We start from the raw sequence: 20,463 nt of genomic DNA, 5'->3' as shown, positions 1-20,463 counted from the left end.
TTTGTATTTTTAGTAGAGACGGGGTTTCACCATGTTGGCCATGATGGTCTCCATCTCTTGACCTCATGATCTGCCTGCCTCAGCCTCCCAAAGTGCTCGGATTACAGGCGTGAGCCACCACGCCCGGCCAACACTAGAATTTTTTAATAGATTGGGAAAGTAATTCCCATAAATGGATATGTAGCCAATTGCAGTGCCGCCTGGCCCGGCACCCAGCCAGGCCACTGACACTCAGTCCTGTACCATCAAGGCTGCATTGGGTTCTCTCTAATAAGTGTTTTTTTTTTTTTCTTTCCTTTTGAGATAGGGTCTTGCTCTGTCACCCAGGCTGGAATGCAGTAGTGCCATCATGGCTCACTACAGCCTCGACCTCTTGGGTTCAGGTGATCCTCCCACCTCTGCCTCCTGAGTAGCTGGGACTATAGGCACAAGCCACCATGCCTGGCTAATTTTTGTATTTTTTGTAGAGACGGGATTTCACTATATTGCCCAAGCTGGTCTCGAACTCCTGGGCTCAAGTGATCCTTTTGCCTCAGCCTCCCAAGGTGCTGGGATTACAGGCATGAGCCTGGCCAAGTAATTCTTTCATACATTGTACTTCCTTGTCCTTCTTCATCATCTTGTCCCCAGGTGGCTGCTGCCTTGTCTGGGGTCACCACGGAATGCCCCTGAAGGGGACAGGGTAGCAGCTGGCCCTGTGAAGTCAAGGAGACCGCAGCCACGGTTCTGCCAGCTGGCTGTGCACACGACTGAATCTTCTTAGAGGCCATGGGAGGTTGGATTCTCTTTGGTAGCAGTCACAGGACAAGACAAGGTGGACCAGAGGCCAGAAGAAAAACAAGATGGTAGCCTTCAGGCAAAGGGGCTGCAGTGTTACACCAAGCAGCACACTGGGGTGTGGGGATGGAAGCTATGTCCACAGGGGGCTTTAGCTCTGGCTTTTGTTCAAGAAAGGCACTTCCTCTCAAGCTTTGAGTCTTACTAGACTATGGCTGGGTCTCGGGGGCTTACCGTAGTCAGTGTATCTGGGCCAGCAGAAGTGCCGGAGCCCTCCGTAGCTCAGGTGGAAGGAGGGCTCGTTGCGCTTCCTCAGGGCAGCGCCGTTCCTCAGAGAGAGGGCCGCGTGCTCAGAACACCGGTAGGTAATGAAGCCGTACTTCTTGCCTCTGCGGGGAGAGGAGAAGGAGAGTCTGTTATTCGGCTGGCTGGGTGGACGCTGTGAGACCAGCCATGACTAGATGAGGAACAGACTGCCACAGTGATTCGACACTGGCATCATGGGCCCCTAGATAGAGATGACGTGACCACCAGGCTGACTTCTGCAATGTGGTAATAATGAAAGTAGCTAATACATTGACTGTCTGCCAGATGTTGGCCACCACACCTTGCCTCGGACGCTCCTCAGATGAGCCTGTGAGGTGGGTACTGTTGTTACCTCCACCTTGCAGATGAGGAAACAGCTTCTGTGGAGTTCAGTAATGTACCCAAAAGCAAGTGGCAGAGCAGGGATTCAAACCCAGGCCTCTGACATTAAAGCTGATGCTCGTAACAGCCCTGTATGTTTCTTCTGTTATTCCCATCTCCCTATACTACTGCACCTCTTTCTGCCTCCTTCAAAGCCAGCCTCAGTCACCAATTCCTTGGCTGCCATCTTGGGCTTCACCTCCCCTTCTGCACACATCTTGCCCTTCATGGTAGACATCTATGATGCCTGCCTGTTCAGCTTCCACTCCCCTTCCTCAGACAACAGCATGTGTGGTCAACCAGGCTCAGGGTGCCAGGGCAAACAACATGACAATGGCCCTTCCTGGATACCATGGTTTGTTCAAGGATAAGCCTGTTTACTCAAGGCTGCACCCCAAAGAACCCATTTCAGGTCTTTGCTGGAGTCATGTAGTGACTCCTACCTCCCCAGGGGTCTCTAAGTTGCTGGGGGGTAGCTTAAAGCTACAGGCAGCCACTTTGCAACCAGGAGAAAAGTCTGCCTGAGAAGGACCAAAAGTCAGTTGTATTCCAACTTTTCACTTCCATGAACAACAGAAAGAGTCCCGACTGACGTATCATCTGCTACGTAAACTCCTCAAGGCAGAGGCAAAATGGCATTCACCAGCTATTAGCACAGGCTTACAAATAGTGGGTGCCTAATAAACATTTACGTGAATCATGTTTCCTGACACCTCTCTGAACCAGCGCCAAGTTTGAACCCTTCTGCCTCTTTCTCTATTTATTTGTTTTTTGAGACAGTCTCACTCTGTTGCCCAGGCTGGAATGCAGTGGTCGCAATCCCAGCTCACTGTAACCTCTGCCTCCTGGGTTCAAGCGATTCTCATGCCTCAGCCGCCCGAGTAGCTGAAATTACATGCATGTGCCACCAAGCCCAGGTTAATTTTTTTGTAGTTTTAGTAGAGACAGGGTTTCACCATGTTGGCCAGGTTGGTCTCAAACTCCTGTCCTCAAGTAATCTGTCTGCCTCGGCCTCCCAAAGTGTTGGGATTACAGGCATGAGCCACCATGCCCGGACCCTTTTTCCTCTTTAAATGTCTAATATTGGTAGTATGTCCAAGACTCTTTTTTAAAGATTCTGTGTGTTTTTAAAATCTTAACAGATTGATCTTTCTCTTTAGAGATTAATGTGCCTGCTTTATTTTTGCATGTTATCTTCATTTGATAGCCTGAAAACTGCACAGAACTTAAAATGGTTCTATTTGTATAATGGTTCTTTTAAAAAAAATTTGGTAAAAACACTTAACAGGACATTTACCATCTTTGCCATTTTTAAGCATACAGTTTGGCAGTATTAAGTATACTCATACTGCTGTGTAACGAAGCTCCAGAAATTTTCCACCTTGCCAAACTGAAACTCTATGCCCATTAAACAACACCTCCCTTATTCTCCTTCTCTGCAGCCCCTGGCAACCACCACTCTTTCTGTTTCGATGAATTTGACTACTTTAGACATAGCATATAAGTGAAATCATATAGTATTTGTCTTTCTGTGCCTGGCTTATTTCACTCAGCACAATGCGGTCAGGTTCACTCATGGCGGCATGAGTCAGAATTTCCTTCCTTTTTAAGGCTTCATAATATTCACTATATGTATAGAAACCATATTTTGTTTATCTATTCATCTGTTGGTGGACATTTGGATTGTTTACTCCTCTTGGCTATTGTAAATAATGTCGCTATGAGCTTGGGTGAACAAATATCTCTTGGAGATCCTGTTTTCAATTCTTTTGGATATATACCCGTAAGTGGAATTGCTGGATCAGATGGTGGTTCTAGGTTTAATTTTTTGACGAATTGCCATACTGTTTTCCACATCAGCTGCATCATTTAAAATTCCCACCAACACTATGCAAGAGTTCCATTTTGTCCACATCCTTGCCAGTATTTATTTTCTGGTTTTTTCATCGTAGCCATCCTAATGGGCAAGAAGTATATGATAACTCTTACACCAGAAACTATTTTCTTGCTGAAGCTTTCTATTATTATTATTGTATGAGAATGTAAAAACCCTAATAACTTAGTTTGCCTTAGTGTTTGCCAATATAATAGAAGATAATTTAGAAATATTTCAAAACTGAGTTTTGACATCTAAATTGTGCATTCATATAAAACCTGTTCTTTTTGCAGATCTCCTGACAGGTAAAACACTGCTTCTCCAGGTGAGTGACGAAAACCCAGGGCTGCCTAGTAGAACAGAAGGCCTGGGACCTTGTCTTATTTTTTGCTCTATCACCCAGGCTGGAGTGCAGTGGCGCGATCTCGGCCCACTGCAACCTCTGCCTTCTGGGTTCAAGGGATTCTCCTGCCTCCGTCTCCTGAGTAGCTGGGAATACAGGAGTGCACCACCAGATCCAGCTAATTTTTAAATTTTCAGTAGAGACGGGGTTTCACCATTTTGGCCAGGCTGGTCTCGAACTCTTGACCTCAAGTGATCTGCCCGCCTTGGCCTCCCCAAATGCTGGGATTGCAGGTGTGAGCCGCCACACCCAACCAAGGCCTGGGACTTGCTGCTGCAGAGGAAGGGAGGGGTGTGAGTAGCACAGGGTTGAGGTAGAGTGGGGTCCCAGTGCCAGTCTTCGAGCTGCCAGGGGCTGCTGCCCCGCACTATCTCCAGGCCAAACGCTCTGAAGCAGACACATGGGCTCCGGTTCTGGCTTTGCCACCAACTAGCTGCCCAGTTAACTTGTCTGAACTCCTGCAGAAAGGAGAGCAATTGAAAGACTAGGAGTGCTTATGTCCCTGGCATGCTGGGAAGTTAAGATAGAAGAATGAACGGAGACTGCCTGGCACTTAGTAAAGCATCAGCACGTGTTTGCTGCTGTTACTGACTGCATTACCATTTCTGGTCCTTCTCCTGGGCCTGGCTTTCTACATCTAGGCTATGGATTTCGTCAGATTCATTCCACAAGCCTTGGACATCTTCTTGTACCCAGCTCTGGATCAGGACCGGTGCCCCTCTCTGCTCCCTTCATCTGCCATGGCTTGGCTCAACTCACCTCTTACTTCGCGTCAGCACCTCACACTCCACAATCTCACCAAACACTTCAAAACGCCTCTTCAGCTCTCGGGAGCTCATGTCGCTGGAGAGATTTCGAATGTACACCACACGGCCTTCACCCTGCCCAAGAAGGAGGATAGAGACTCGGTCACTGCCTGGCTTCCTGGGGCCCCTCTGGGGGTGTGCTCCCGTGGAGTTCTTGTCCTAGTCCATGATGCCTGGCTGAGTGAGCAATACCAGCTGGAGTCAGAGAGAGGTCAACGCCAATCTCTACCCCAGAGGACCTGCCCGTGTTGGGGGAGGGTGTTGGAAGGGAAGGGGCCTCCAAGGAAGCCACTGCTTACATGAAGGAAATGAGCAGAGACTGGGGCTGTGAAAGGGGAGGGATTTATCACCATTTATATGCCTGCATATTCAGTAGCTTTTGGACTTACCTTTCAAGTCTGAGCAGGGGAGGTGCTGGGGTAGGGCAAGCACAGGAGGCAGGTTGATTGTGAGTGTGAGAGTGGGCTGGAAGGAAGGGGAATGAGGTGGGGGCATCAGGGCTATTGGTTTTGCCTGGGCAAAGTGGCTGAAGCCACAGTATAGACACTGTCACCAAGGCGTCACTCAGGAGAGTTCTGTGCTATGCCAGTGGGTGCCGAGAACAGCCTAGCAGAGGGACCAGGTGGGAGAAAGTCCAGCCTGGAACTCCCCTTCCCCTCCTCTCAGATCTGTGACTTGATCTGGCTGAAGCCACTGCTATTGGAAAAGTCACTGTGACCTGCTAGAGAAACTTCAGCCTTGTTCCTGGACACCTGTGTTCCCATAGGAAAAACACAGTATCTTGTCCTGGACAGCCTTGCTCTGGAAACACGTTACAGCCAGTGATTCTCCAGCCATCCCACCCCCGTACTACACGTGCCAAGGAAGAAAACCCAGGAGGCAGGTCCACAAACAGGACTCCGTCGTCAACAGTCAGGGGAACTGTGCATCCCACAACATACGATGTCCAAGCTCAGCTCAACAGAGAAATCCCCTCCTCCCACTCTCCTTGCAGCTTCTTGAATTCATAAAGCTCTTTTCTGCCACTGCTCCAGACACTTGTCCCCCTGAGTCTTTGCTTGGTCGCTCCTTTTCATCAATCAGGGCCCAGCTCCCTGAAGGTGCCCCTCCCTGGCCACCCCGTAAACACATCCTCCTCAACAGTCCTGTTTACTCCAGATCGTTACTAATGGCACATTACTAATTTCACAGTGCTTATCCCAATCTGCAATTACATTGCTTATTCCTTTGTTACGAGTCTGTTATCTCTCTCTCCCTTCTGTTCAGTCAGGAGGGGGGCCTCATCTCTCTTGTTCATTGCTGTCCTCCAACGCCCAGAACTGTGATAGGCCTGTAACTGCTGAATGACCAGACACAGACTCCAAGAAGATTCTCCATGTACAGTCCATGGTTTTAAGGACCTGCATGCAGACAGCTGTGCACCTCTAGGGTATGCACACCTCCTGTGTGCCCCTCCTCCCTGAAGTGCCACATCACATGGGAGACCCAGCGGGAGTCTGCCTTGTGTTTTCATCCTATTTTCCTCCTTCCTTTCTAGTGACATGGCCTAGCTGGCCAGCTCCAGCTCCCCACTCCAGGCCCCTGGTGTGTTTTCTCTGTGGGGAGCTTTGCAATAGGGTCACCAGGCAAACGCAGAAGGCCAGGGCCTGTGGACTAACTCTGGAAGGGGATTAGGGAAGTGGGTGGGGAGGAAGGGGCAGGCTCTCTTGGTCCCTTGGCACTGATCAAGTTGGGGGAACCCTTGGGAAGCACAGGCCCTTACGTACAAATGAGGAAAGTGAGGCTTGGGGAAGCTGGGGAACCTGCCCACAGTCACACAGAAGGTGGCGGCAGGGCTGGTTTGTGACCTGGCCAGCCTGGCTCTGCTCCCCACTACCACAGCTTACCCACTTGGCTCTCTCAAGGCCCCTGACACTGAGCCCTAAACCACCACCAACAGCACACTCACGGCCAGTCTCTTGGCTGAACTTTGCATGGTGCCACCTTTGATGCCCTTTAGTGACCCGCATGCTCTTCAAATGAGAGAAATATCATTGCCTTCTGCTGCCATAGTCCCTTCTTCCCCAGGCAGAGGCCGAAGACTGAGGGGCTCACCAGCCAGCCTCAAAGGCTTTGTGGTCCATGAAGTCCCCACACACTTCCTGCTCCTTCCCATTCACTCCAGGCTCTGGGCCCCCAGATCACTTACAATGGCCTTTTCCCGCCGCTTCCTGGCGTGCCGGATGCTTGGCGTTCTGTCTGAACACGGCCCTCTGCTCTCACATCTGTCAGTGAACAAGCAAAGCAGAGGCACTCACTCTCAGGAGAGACCATGGGGGTGGGGGCGGATCTGCTCCAGGAGGCAAGGGATGCTTCCTTAGGACTCGTTCACAAGGGCACACGAGCTACAACTGCCTCCTGCAGAAACCCAGCTTCCCCTTCCGTAACGACAGCCCAGGGCTGTGCGTGGGCCTGAACATCTGGACACATGCCTACTGCCAGCTTCCGGACTGGATCACTGAGAACCACTGTGTTGCTCATTATAACCCTACTCCCTTCTGAGCCTTGCCTCTCTATGCCATTAGGGGTAGAAAAGTCCTTTTGCTTTATTATCTTGTTTGGTCTGATTTTTTTTTTTTTTTTAACCCGATGAGATTTTATGTTTCTCCATTTTCCAGATGAAAAATCTGAGGCTCAGGTTTGAGATGCGATTTGCTTAAAGTCAGAAAGCAGAGAAGCCAGAAGCAGGTCCTTCTGAGTCCAGAACCACTGCTCCCTATGGGTTCATGCCTCAGCTACGCAGCAGCCCCTGGCCAGCGCAGCTCCATGCTTCCAGGCTAGCTATCAGGCTCATTAGTCCCATAGCCCGAGCAGGCTCCCGGGTGCCACCCACCTGCAGCCTTCCTTGCCTGCCTGCACGCTGCCCTCACTCCTCCAGCCTGAGTCACTGAGAAATACAGCACAGAGGACAAGAACACAGGCTTGTGAGTCAGACAGCTTGAGTTTGAATCTTAGCCCCACCGCCTCCCTGTTGGGTGACCTTGGGCCAGTTACAGAAGCCCTCTCAACTTCAGGTCTTCATCTATAAAATAAGGATAACCAATTGTGTCCATCCCTTGGCCATTTGTGAGGGTTAAATTTAAAAATGCATGTCAATGCTTAGCCCAGGAACTGTTCCGTAAATATTTGCTCTATTTTTCTATGTAACTTCTTTGAGCCTCAGCTTCCTCATCTATAAAATGGGATAAGCAGCAGATACCTCCAGGTGCCCCTGTGAAGCTCAAATAGGATAATGGGAGGGGAAATGACTTGCAACTTTAAAGGGTTACCTAATTATAGTATTATCGTCCCTTTTGCAACAGAATTGGTAGACTTTCCCCACCCGAGGAGCTGAGCGTGCCTGGAAGGTATTGTGGAGTTCAAGATTTGTGTTGTTAACCCAGCTTAACGTGCTTTCTGTTGCTGTGTGTTTGGTATGGGTCTAGAGAAGGCTGATCAGTATCTTACCAGGTTTACCAGGTACTGAGCTCAGCCAGGTAGCTGAGCAGGAGCCAGGTTACCCAATTTAAGTTTCTGCGGTGAGCAGAAAAAGTCAGCCCTGAACCTGGCCCAAAAGTGAGAAGAGAAAAAGGAAAATCCATGGGGGTTTCTAGAGAAGTTCTCGACTCTTCCCAGGCAATTCTATGAATGCAGGCCCAGTCCAAACACCTCTGAGCTGGGCAGGAGAGAAAGGAGGCCAGGGAAGCTCCAGCTTGGGAGATGTATTTCAACATGAAGAGAACCTGGGACACTGCCTAATGTGGAGATGGAGTGCTTTAGCTCACAGCAAAGCAAGGTTGAAGCCAAACCTTTGACACTGGAACACTGTAGGGCAGAAGCTACCCCCTGGGGAAAGAACGGAGCCAGAAAGAGAGGCTCAGCGCGGTCGGCAGAAGGCAGCTGTGACTGACGAATCCTGGCTTCTATAGTAAGGGCTCGCTGGAGAAATTGCTGCAGACCTCACTTTGAGGAACAAAAAATTTAGGGCTTCTTAACAATAGTTTGTGGGGAGCCCACAAACCCCCTAAAATTGAATGCCCAGTTAGATGTGTATGCACATTTTAATGGGAAGATGGGCCTTTGCTTTAATCAGGTTTTCAAACAGTTAAAAGCCCTTGTTGTCGATGTGTATAAAGCTGTAGTCTTTTTACATTTTTATTTAACAAAAAAAAATTTTTTTTTTGCTAGTCCCTTTAGAAGGGAAGAAGAAGTATCTTCACAAGACCTAAATTGTGGTCTCAGAGTATGATATTCTAGCAATGTCAATCAGCATCACCTGGGGACTTGTTGGAAACGCCAATCCCTGCCCCTGCCCCACCCCAGACCTACAGATCAGACACCCAGGTGTGGGCCGTGTGGGCTGGCCAGTGGAGGCCCAACAAATCCTGCAGCGGGTTCTGCAGCTGGGCTCTAGCCCAAGAGCAGCAGCTAGTGGCCACTTGGCCTCACCTCAACACAGGGCTGGGGATGACGACACTGACCCTCCTCAAGCCTTCCCCAGGGAGAATCAGGACCCACTGCGATCTAGAGAGAAGCGACCAGTACCCTCCGACTCTGCCAAACCTCCATTTTTTTTTCTGGCCAGCTCCCCAGCTGACTTTTGGACTGGATTCTTCTCCAGTCTGGTTGAGCGAGTGAGGATGATACGAGCAAGCGGGCTCATGAGGCATCATCCCTCCACTGAGGTCAAAGCCCTTCAAGGGACAGCCGACTGGTGAAAGCCACGGTGCACCTCAGCAGGACCCAGAAACCTTATCAATGCTTTATGTCCAGGCATTTTCCGGAGCACAGATTAGAATTACACTCATCTTTCTTTTACATGTAAACATCCCTAGAATTCAAATGTTGGGGCATGTATGTTTGCACAAAAACCTATCCATTTTACAAATATAAAAGCAAAAAACACAGATGGGTAAGGGACAAGTTCCTTTAGACATAAGCCCACAGCCAGCCAGGAAGTGGGTTTTCTTTCTTTCTGGAGGCCAGGATATTTGGGACACTCCCAATTTCACACACCAGGCTTTGCCTGCCTCCAGGACTCACCCACAACTGCCCCAGAAGACCACCTTCAAGGCCTCTGACCAGGACATGGGCCACACAGGGAGATGCAGCCTCAGCTTCAGAGCAAGTTTCCCGGGGATCCTCCCTCCTGGGGCTCCTGGTTCCCTGGGAACTGGGGTCCTCCACTGCCCGCTGCCTCTCCTGCGGCCCCCTGTTCATACCTGAAGTTCCTCCGAGTGGCTGGTGACCAGGAGTGGCAGGATGAGGAGCCAGAGCTTGAGCGGCTGCGGGAACAGAGCTGCCGGCTGGCCTTGCTTGGTGGGCTCTGGTAGGGGCAGTGGTCAGAGCAAGTGGGGCTAACCCCTGAGTCCTCTTCTTCATTGTCCTCCTCCTCCCCTTCTTCCTCTTCCTCCTCTGGGAGGAAGCTGCTCTCGCCACTGCTGCTGCTGCTGTCTTCAAAGACAGTGTCATACTCTGGGCTCTTGCAGGAGGCCAGTTCTTCCTCCTCCAGGGCGGTCTCCAGCAGCCCAAAGTGTTTGGTGAGGCTGGCGCGGATCTCATGGTCTCTCAGCAGCATGCTGTCCTTGGGTGGGGCGCCAGCACCACAGCTTCTGTCTTCCTCCCTGCCAGGGGACTGCGCCTCAGCCCGAGGGGCACCCTGCTGGGGCCAGTCCTCAAGGTGAACCCCAGACGGCTCCCAGGACCTCAGCACCTTCCGTTGCAGGACGCCCTCTGGTCGGAGCACCTGGCAGTAGTCATGGTCTCCAAAGGAACAGGAGAAGGGACGCTTCTGGCCAGCCTGGGAGGCTGGCTGGGCCGTGGCATGTCGCAGGTGGGACAGGAGCTCACTCCGCTCCGGGTGCTTCTTTGGCAGCTTATGGGCAGCCCCTGGGGTGGCCTTGAGCGACAGGCCCTCAGGGGAGGGGAGGTTGAGAACTATTTCTTTGCCCAGGCTGTGCTTGATGTCCGGCTTGAAGGGATCCTCCTCTGTGGGCTTGTACGGTGGTGTGGTGGGTGGGGTGAGTCCTGCCCAAGCAAGAGGAGAAAGGTAAGATAAAGACAGATCACTTCTCCAAGGGACACTGAGACCCTAAGTTTGGGGCCAAGCATGGTAGCTCACACCTATAATCCCAACATTTTGGGAGGGCGAGGTGAGTGGATCACTTGAATCCAGGAGCTCAAGACCAGCCTGGCCAACATGGCAAAATCATGTCTCTACTAAAAATACAAAAAAAATTAACCAGGCTTGTTGGTACATGCCTATAATCCCAGCTACTTTGGAGGCTGAGACATGAGAATTGCTTGAACCCAGGAGCAGGAGGTTGCAGTGAGCCAAGACTGTGCCACTGCACTCCAGCCTGAGCAACATAGTGAGACTATGTCTCGAAAAAATAAAATAAAATAAAATAAAATTTTAAAAAGACCCTAGTTTGGGATGGCAATAAAATGGCCAAGTGCCCTTACTCCCCCAACCCAGTGGATGGCAGGCATCACTAACTGATCACTGCACTGCTGGCTGAGCCTGGAGGTAGCCTGAGAATCCTTCAATTCTTTGGAGTTGGCATGTGATGAAATCCATTTGCCATCCCTTCTGTGACCTACTAATGGCAGCTGGAACCTCCCAATCTTCCAAATACCTCTTCCTGATCTACATCCAATCATTCAACAAACCCTCCCAACTATACCTCTCATATGCCTCTGGCGTTTCCCATGACGGACAGGGGGCAGGCACCGCAGGTAAAACTGCCCACCGGGGCTGGGCGCGGTGGCTCACGCCTGTAATCCTGGTTCATTCTCAGTGAGTCTTCTTTATGGTATCTATTGCAATTTGTAACGATCTTCCTTTTCTGTTTGTTTTTTGACTGCCTATAACATAAGCCCCATGAAGGCAGGCATCTTGTGCATTGTTCATTAGTGGCACCTTGCCCATGCATGATGAAAAACTCAGAGATGCACAGGTGTTTTCCTGAAGGCACCTGCCAGTGGAAGCCCCCTGGCTCACCTGCTGTGCCACAGAGCTCCACTGTCAAGGTCTGCTCAAAGCTCTTCTTGCCAAAAGTTGGGTCGCTGGTGGAGGCAGGGAGGACAGAAAGGAAAGCAGCAAGTCAGCATCAGGCATCCACCTCCCCACCCACGAAAGGGTCACAGGGAGTGCTGTGACAGGCCCTGGCTCTGCTGCCCATGGAAATGGAGCCTGAGGTGCATTTGCTCTGGGGAAACCCCCATCCCGGCTGTTAGAGGAATTCAAGCTGCACAGCTCTTTTAGGAGACACAGGCAAGGTTCACTGGAGGGTAAATAGAGGACAAGTGTTGTCAGCCTCCTTATTTTATAGAGGGAGCAACTGAGGCCCAGAAGGAGGAAGGGACTTGCTGAAAGCCACAGGGCACTGTCAGAAAAGAATTCTTTTCAGGGTCCCCAAGAGGACAGGTTATGAAATGGCCTGAGGACTTTCCTCTGGCCTGCAAAAGTTAGTTTCTAAAAACCAACTCCCTTCTAAAGGAGCCCAGCTCCTGAGGGTCCCAGATGACAATCAGGGCACAGGGTGTGGGGCCAGGACCAGGCATGGGGGCTGATGAACGCCCCCATCACCACCAACACAAATATCCAACAAGACAAAATCTCATGGAATAATACACCAATAATTTTTAAAAATCTACCTTTGTGACAAGGTCAGCATGAGGCACCTGGGAGAGTCTGAAAAGAAGACAAAGAAAAATAAGATTCCCCAACATGGTATTGCTAGCAGATGTTCCCCCTCTGGAGGAGACCCCAGGCCTCCACTGGTGCCAAGCAGAGCTGCCCCTTGGGCAGGCGACCAAATACCTCTGTCACTTTTAGAGAAGGGCAGAACAACTCAAATCCACCTTTCATCCCAGGTCTCAGCTGGGGGATCTACTTGGATTTTGCAGAAAGTACAAACAGGTGCAAGGGTGACCCCTTCTGGCTAAACATGTAGCAGTGAGGAAGAACTTGACTCCAAGCCCCACTGCTGTGGGCTCTGGACAGACAGCCCTGCACAGGGCTCATCATTAAGTAGCTCTGTGCCTGAGTTTCTGTATCACAAAATGGAGACAATGACAGTCCCTACCAGAGAGGCTTCTTGTGAGGACTCAACAGGGACAATCTGTTAGTCCGAGGCCAGTGCCAGCACGGTAAGTACACAGTGGCTAACTGTTATCATTACAGTTATTAGCAGCATTTAAGACTCTAGCTGCATTGTGGAGCTGAATGTATAGCCTTATGCTTCTGTCACATCATCCCCAGTGCGTCTTCTTTATAGTACCTATTGCAATTTGTAATTATCCTCCTTTTCTGTTTACTTTTTGACTGCCTGCTTAATTCGTTAAGTGGCACCTTGCCCATGCAAGATGAAAAACTCAGATGCATGGGTGTTCTTCTGAAGATCTGCTCCAACTAGCCCAAAGAAAAGCTGAAAGCCAGGGGCGGGAAGGGACTTGTCCAACCCTACATAATACTTTGTTGGGGGACAGGGACTTGAACACAGGGCTCCTGGCTCCCAGTGCAGAGGGGCATGCTGCACCCCATCCCTGCCCCCTCTTCGCAGACCACCAACTCAGACTACCTCTGGGAGGGAGCTGCGGGCAGCTGGGGTCCTCATCCGTGTCCCCACACCCACTCTCACAGGGGCTCTCCAGGGCAGGGATCTGGGGTCCCCGTAGGAGCTGCTGGTCTTGGCCACTGTCCTCGTCCGTGGGGCTGCCCAGCTCCCGCTCTATGTCATAGGCCTTGGGAGCCAGGCACAGTGAGGGCAGAGCACCTTGGGGCTCCGAGGGGACCAGCGGCTCATCTGCAAATGTCAGCCAGGGGCCCAGCTCAGGGTTCAGTCTCCGAGAACGCCGCACAGGGCACACAGAGCTCTCCAGCTTCCTCCCCAGCTTCGTCCATGGCAGGCCTCGGCCTGGCCTTTTCCTGCCCCACTCCTCCTCCTCCTCTTTTTCTTCTTCCTCTTCCTCCTCCTCTTCTTCCTCGTCTTCCTCCTCCTCCTGCTGCAGCCTGGCAGGCTGGTGGACCTCCCCTTTCACCTCCAGCCGCAGTGGGCGCAGGCTTGGTCTGGGCCCGGTACTCTTGGGTGAAGCTGCGATCCTCACCTCCTCCACCGAGGATGGGTGACCAGGGGAGGCCTGGCTGTCTTTCGGGGGCCTGGGCCTTGACCGAGGTGTGAGGGAGGCATAGACAGGCGTGGCCAGACGGTAGGGTTTGCTGACATCACAGAGCACGTCTTGAGCCAGAAGTTCCCTCAAAATGGAGAACTCAGCCCAGGAGGCTTTGGAGGGGTGCCGGGACCAGGGCCGGGATCTGACCTGCTGGGAGGGGTTGCTGCAGGCCTTGGGGAGTGGCTCAGGGGCCTGTGGGGGCAGCTTCCTCTGGGGGAGGCAGTAGGTGTGCATGTAGCGAATGAGTTGCACCATCGCCTGCATGTCTTCCTGGGAAACCGGGGCACCAGGGTCTGCCCTGCCCAGAGCTAGGGAGTCCCGGGGAGAGGCTGGAGCTGGCTGGGGGCTCGGGCAGTCCTCACCCGGCTCCTCGTCCTCCTTGGCAGGGAGCCGGGGGCTCTGGAGGCGTGGTGACTGCAGACCCCTATCCTGCAGGCAGGACTGTGCTGAGGTGAGGTGCTTATGTAGTTCTGTACAACTCCGGCTCTGAGACTGCATCATGGGAGCCTTCTTGTCTTGGGTGCTGTCCACCTAGAGAGGGAGAGAGGCCAGAGTGAGGAAGGAGGCCCAAACACTCCTCCAGTGTGTCTCATCCACATGGCCACTGGTCAGCCCACTGTCTCACCTGGATCATAGGAACAGCCAGGTTTCCTTCATTCCGTCCCCAGCCTCCCACACAGACTCGGGCACCTGGCCGTGCTCAGTGGATGAGGAATGAAGGAATGACCAGCCTCCTAACAGCTCTCCCAGCCATGGAATTTCGCCCCTGCAGACCCTTCCAGATTCACTGACAAAGCTCCACGCTGACCACTCCACCCCCCTGTTCCGAACCCTTCGGCCAAGAGCCGGGCAGTAGATTCATGGTAGCCTGGGGCTGGGTATAGGAAGCACTCACTGCAAATTAGCACTGGGGGATTCATCGATCTTGGCTCACTGCAACCTCTGCTTCCCAGGTTCAAGCCATTCTCCTGCCTCAGCCTCCCAAGTAGCTGGGATTACAGGCATGAACCACCACACCCGGGTAATTTTTTGTATTTTTTAGTAGAGACAAGGTTTCACCACGTTGGCCAGGCTGGTCTCAAACTCCTGAGCTCAAGTGATCCGCCCGCCTCAGCCTCCCAAAGTGCTGGGATTACAGGAGTGAGCCACCGCGCCCAGCCTGAATGATGGATATGTTCTAAAACTGGATAATGGTCATTAACTGCATGGGTGTAAGTTTACTAAAAGTCATAGAATTGTACTTTTATAATAGGTGGCTTTTATGTATGTAAATTACACCTCAATAAAGTTTAAAAAAACAAAAAATTCGGTAGCTCCTAGTGCCCACAGGATAAAGGGGAGGCTCCATGGCTGGATGTCTGAGGTCCTCTGCACTCGCACCAGTCAACCTCTCTCCAGTCTTAATTCCCCCCAGTGTGACTCATCGTTGTGCTGGAACTTTCTAGCAATGGCTGTCAGATGCATCTCACCTCTCTGGGGAAGTTCCTAGGCTCCCAGAGAGCAAAGAGCTGGCTCACAATGGGGTGTGGCTACTGCTCCTTCAACAGAATGAGGCATGAGAGGGTAGACCTTTGTTTCAGGAGGGCCAGCCAGGACAAGTAGGGAGGGAGCAAAGGGACTCATTCCCCAGAGAAGCCCCAGCAAGGGAGAGGCTCCTACACTGAGCTGCTGTTTGAGAGGGACCTGATTCTGCCTCTGAGGATCAAGGATTGTATGCAACAGTTCCCAGAAGGAGGGTCCAGGACCAGGAAGAGGAGGGGTTGTGTGTAGCCTTTGAGGACAGGACCGCTTGAAAGCCACCTGTTACACCTCTCCTTGTTAGGCTTGGAAGATGGGGCTCAAGGAGGAAAAGGGATGTTCTTTGACCCTGGATATCTATGACAGAGCTTTAAACTCTCCAATGGCTCCCTGAGGGGGGTAAAAAAATCCAAACTCTTTACTGTGGCCTCCACAACCAGCGCAATCTTGTGTTTTGGTCTGTCACTTAGTCCTCTGAAGGCTGGCCACACTTTCCTCATCCTTTCTCTAACCTGAGTTAACATCTACCAGTGTCTGGAACACTGAAGTGTGAGAACGTCCAGGGCTCCTTCTAGAACCCTAACCTAGGCTGGATCTCCAGAGGCAGTGCCCAGGACACCAGCTACAAAGGCTGTGGGAGGAGCGGGAAGAGATACTGGAAGTTGATTGAACTCACTATCCTCCACCACAGCTGAAGGCTGCAGCCCCAACAGACGCCTGGGGCAGATTTGGGGGCATGTGAAGAAATACCTTGACACAAGGCCGTTGACTTTTAGATCTGAGGCCTGCCTGGCGCCAGGCGCTCCCTTCCTTCTGGGTGTCAGAGCTTGACGTTGGGTAGGATGTGGCCAGGAGGAGCTTCTGCAGCTGAGGGAAAAGCAGAGAGGACAGGAGCCGGGGCTGAGCCAGAGGACATGGACTGCATGGCCAGCCCCTCAGGACTGACCTTGGGCATCACAGGACCACAGGGAGAACATGGGGTGGGCATTCCATGACCTGAGATGATGATCCCAAGATACTAGGTGCAGATGGCAGATTGTCTAACAATCCCGAACACACATAAGTATCCTAATAACATACAATTCCTTTTTAGAGTTAATATTCCTTTTCAGAGTTAATAACCCCAGGGAAGAGCTATGACTTTGAAAAACTCAAGCAGGTCTTGGGTAATGTCTGTCTATTCTACTGTTAAAATATTATGATACAGTTTTATTGGGACATTCTAAGTGCACACACACAATCTGGAAGGTTAGGTACCAAAATGAGTCTCTGGTGTGAGACTCTAGCTGATTTCCCTTTTGTTATTTTTGTTTATTCGTATACCTGTAAAAATTAATTTCTTAAATTAAGTAAGGTAATACTTGTAAATGGTAAAAAAAAAAAAAAAAAAAAAGACACATTGCAAATACTAAAGGGCAGACAATTAAAAGCAAGTCTCTCTCTTGCCCAAAGTCCCTTTTTCCCTCCTAGAGGCAACTCCACTAACTACTTTCCGGTGAACCTATCATGAGGCGGGCTTTCATTATACAAGAATATATATGTAGTCATTACCTCCAACCCACCCTGTTGTTTTGTTTGTTTTTTTTGAGATGCAGTCTCTGTCACCCAGGCTGGAGTGCAGTGGCAGGATCTCAGCTCACTGCAACCTCCACCTCCCGGGTTCAAGCGATTCTCCTGCCTCAGCCTCCCAAGTAGCTGGGATTACAGGTGCCTGCCACCACACCCAGCTAATTTTTGTATTTTCAGTAGAGATGGGGTTTTACCATGTTGGCCAGGCTGGTCTCAAACTAGTGACTTTAAGCGATTGCCTCGGCCCCCCAAAGTGCTGGGATTACAGGAGTGAGCCATTGTGCCTGGCCCTACCCTGTTGTTTTTACACAAGTGGAAGACTACACTTAAGCTTGTTTGGCTTTTTTTTTTCTATAAAAATTGTAAAAGCTCTTGTGCTTCTGCACCCTGAGGGCAGGTACACAGTGTACCTGAGCTGAGAGAGCAGAAAGTTGAATACATTTGGATTTTCCACCGGAGATCCTAGCCAAGCTTGAGAACAAACTGAGAAAGATCATGAGATTTTAGTACCGCACGGAGAGTTTTCCTGAGGGACATGCCACCCCAAGTCACTCCAACAAGGAATGCCAAAGGCCCAGGAGCCAGAGAAAAGGCCACTCCACACTCTTGAGGAGCCACAGGATCCTGGCCACCTCACCTACACCCCAAACCAGCACCCACACGTTTGTGACTTTTCGATGGGAAAGGATCCTAGGACTGGGGGAAAGAGACCTCATTCTAGCCTGGCTCAGGCTCAGTGCACTGTGAGAGCCTTGATTCCTCCATTGGTATAATGAGCAGGGGCAGGGAGACTACATGGCTGGATTAAAACCTCTTTTTTTGACTCTAAGAATATGACAGAAGTTGCTGACCTCAGAAAATCACACAGACACACAGAGGTCCACGGGTCCTTACAAGTCTATTGGTGGACTCTCTGGGATCCATGGCCCAACCTAAGGTCCAGATGACTTCTCAGGGCCTTTTTGTTTTGTTTGCTTTTTGTCTTTGAAAGAGATGGGGTCTTGCTCTGTCACCCAGGCTCGAATGCAGTATCATGATCCTAGCTCACTGCGGCCTCACACTCCTGGGTTTAGGCAATCCTCCTACCGCAGCCTCCAGAGCAGCTGGGACTACAGGCACATGCCACCATACTGGGCTAATTAAATAAAAAAAACCCAAAAATCATAGAGCTGGATCTTCCTATGTTGCCAAGGCTGGTCTCAAACTCCTGGCTTCAAGGGATCCTCCCACTCAGCCTCCCAAAGTGTTGGGATTACAGGTTTGAGCCACTGTGCCCGACCCCTCAGGGCCTTTCCAGGTCTCTGTCGGTATGCAGGGAGTCTAGACAGCAAGTCTGTTTCCTGTGTGCCTCGCACGATGGCTGAAACAGAGGCACTCAATAAGCGTGCAGGGAATGAAGGTAATCTAAGGCATGGGTGGGAAACAACCTTTGACCAGCAGGGGTCGCACTTTGCCTCTTTAAGGTTTGGTCCCTCTCCAAAGGCCCCATGCAGAAATGGCACTAGAATGCTTGTTAACACTCATGGTTGCACCAGAAGTATTAGTTCATATTTACTGAGCAATTCTATGTGCCAGGCACTGTTCTAAGTGCTTTATGTGTATTATCTGCTGTAATCCTCCTAACAGCCTTTGACATAGGCACTATTATTAACCCCACTTTATAGATCAGGCAGCTGAGGCTTAGAGAGGTTCAGGATAAGCGCCTAAGGAACATACAAGTACTAAATGGCAGGGCTGGGATTCAAACCTAGGCGCTTTGATTCCAGTCTGAAAGGAAGCAGAACCCCCTCTCGGCAGGAGCCATAATGTGGGACTGAACATATTCTGTGCCTGGCATGGTGGGCGCTTCACACTGCTTTGGGGAACTTGAAGGCAGTGGGAAGGAACGGAAAGGGTCCTAGACTAGGAGTGAATATCTGAGTTCTAGTCTTTGCTGGCACACTGACTTGCTGTGTGACCAGTGGAGATACCTTCCCCACTCTGGGCCACAATTTTCCCAGAATTGGGCTTGAGGGTCACCAAGGGCCTTTCTAGCTCAAACTCTCCATAACCTAAGAACCCTCCCGGCTCAAACAGGCTCTGATTTTCTAGCTGAGTCCTGCCAGCCTCCAAGAGCTACAGCATCAAGGGAGGGGACCAAGACAGGCTGAGCAAAGCTGGACTTCACACTCTAGGACAGCTCAGCTTTGGGCGCTCTCAGCCTGGATTAAGAGCAACTGCTTCCAGTAACTTCTGAGTTCCAGACTCCTTTGAAAATCTGATAAAATCTGATCTTCTCCCTAGAAAGCTGCTATTCCATGTGCACCTTTCCACATTCCATACACATAGTCACACAGCATTTAACTTCTGCTAGTGGAAGTGTAAACCAGTCCAACCTCTTTGGAGGGCAATCTGGAAGTATCTGCTTAAACTGGAAAATCACAGATCCATAGACCCAGGAATTTCATTTCTAAGAATCTGTCCACTTACATGTCACAAAGGCCTGTGTAGGAACAGTTACTGCGCCACTGCTTGTAATGAGGAAGAAGTTGAAACAACACAAATACCCAACAGGGGAACCAGCCCATCCCTACCAAGGAACATAACACAGCCAACACAAAGAATGCAACAGAGCTCTACATGCTCATCTGGAAGAGCTTCCAAGACACACAGTTAACCGTGAAAGCAAGGTGCAGAGCCCTGTCTAATGTAGACTCCCTTTTGTAGTAAAATCTTTTAAAAGGTAGAAGAGGAAAGTCACATAACAGATCAGTAACCATGGTTACCTCTGGGACAGGAACAAGCAAAGAGAGAGGCCTAAGGAGGTTTTGCTTTTAACTGTCCACTTCTACTATCTGGATTTTTACCATGTGTGTGCAATCTTCAGGAAAATGTTTTGCAGCAATTTCAAGGATTTAACACATAACTAGGTCAATCCCTAAAGTACCAAAGAGCGTAGAGAATACAGGTGACGCCTCTGTCGTTAGTTCCTCTGTCTAGGTGGGAAAGGTTAAGCCCAGGGGGCCTCACACCTTCAGCCCAGGCTCTCTGCGGTGATCAATATTGCCAGTGATGCATAGAGTCCCCTGCAGGGCTGGAGTGGATTGCTCTGCAACCCATGCCCTGAACCAGAAACCTAATCCCAGGCTGCAACCATCACTTCTGCTATAAGTAGGTTCTCACCAGTGAGAGCTCATCCACCTCAGGGGCTGGGGCCGAGGGCTTCTCCGGGACAGGGCTAGGGGGCGCAGATGAGGGGGCAGGCGAAGCTGAGGTGCATGATAGAGCGTCTCCACCATCCAGGGCTGGGAAGGCAGCCAGACCCACGTCATCTTCAGGGATGTCATCCAGGGTCTTGGTGAGCTCTGCCAGGAGGGCCTCGTTCTCACTGTCAATCTGGAGTGAGGAGGGCGGGAGGACCAGAAAGGCAGATGGGGAGATGGTTAGTCACCACCTTAGACTCACTCTCCACGGTGGACACCAGCTCTGCCTAGCCGGTTGGCCCACCATCACCCTCCTGCCATACCTTCCCCTCAGCCGCCCCCCACCCCCAGCAGAGCTGCTCAGTATTCCTGGCATAGCAGATGCCCAATAAATGTGTTATTGACTCCAAGAATCCCAGAATTTTATGAACAGACAGCAGGTGATAATGG

General features: G+C 51.0%; 1 protein-coding gene across 2 annotated transcripts in view; it reads right to left on the bottom strand.

Annotated features, from left to right (window-relative positions):
- Nucleotides 1-20,463, bottom strand: part of PPARGC1B (PPARG coactivator 1 beta) — a 124,299-nt gene that overhangs the window by 8,133 nt on the left and 95,703 nt on the right. The window contains exons 3-11 of one of the 2 annotated variants that reach the window (XM_025389346.1): nt 19,994-20,206; nt 16,013-16,129; nt 13,153-14,275; nt 12,227-12,263; nt 11,571-11,635; nt 9,790-10,594; nt 6,738-6,813; nt 4,503-4,624; nt 1,012-1,166 (exon numbers count right to left, since the gene is read on the bottom strand). In XM_025389346.1, the coding sequence (XP_025245131.1) occupies nt 1,012-1,166; nt 4,503-4,624; nt 6,738-6,813; nt 9,790-10,594; nt 11,571-11,635; nt 12,227-12,263; nt 13,153-14,275; nt 16,013-16,129; nt 19,994-20,206 (2,713 nt within the window). The remainder of the gene's footprint in view (nt 1-1,011; nt 1,167-4,502; nt 4,625-6,737; nt 6,814-9,789; nt 10,595-11,570; nt 11,636-12,226; nt 12,264-13,152; nt 14,276-16,012; nt 16,130-19,993; nt 20,207-20,463) is intronic. The other variant, XM_025389347.1, reaches the window with a different exon arrangement.

This window comes from Theropithecus gelada, chromosome 6, assembly GCF_003255815.1.
Source record: "Theropithecus gelada isolate Dixy chromosome 6, Tgel_1.0, whole genome shotgun sequence".
Lineage (NCBI taxonomy): Eukaryota > Metazoa > Chordata > Mammalia > Primates > Cercopithecidae > Theropithecus > Theropithecus gelada.
This window is presented reverse-complemented; position numbering and strand designations above follow the sequence as displayed.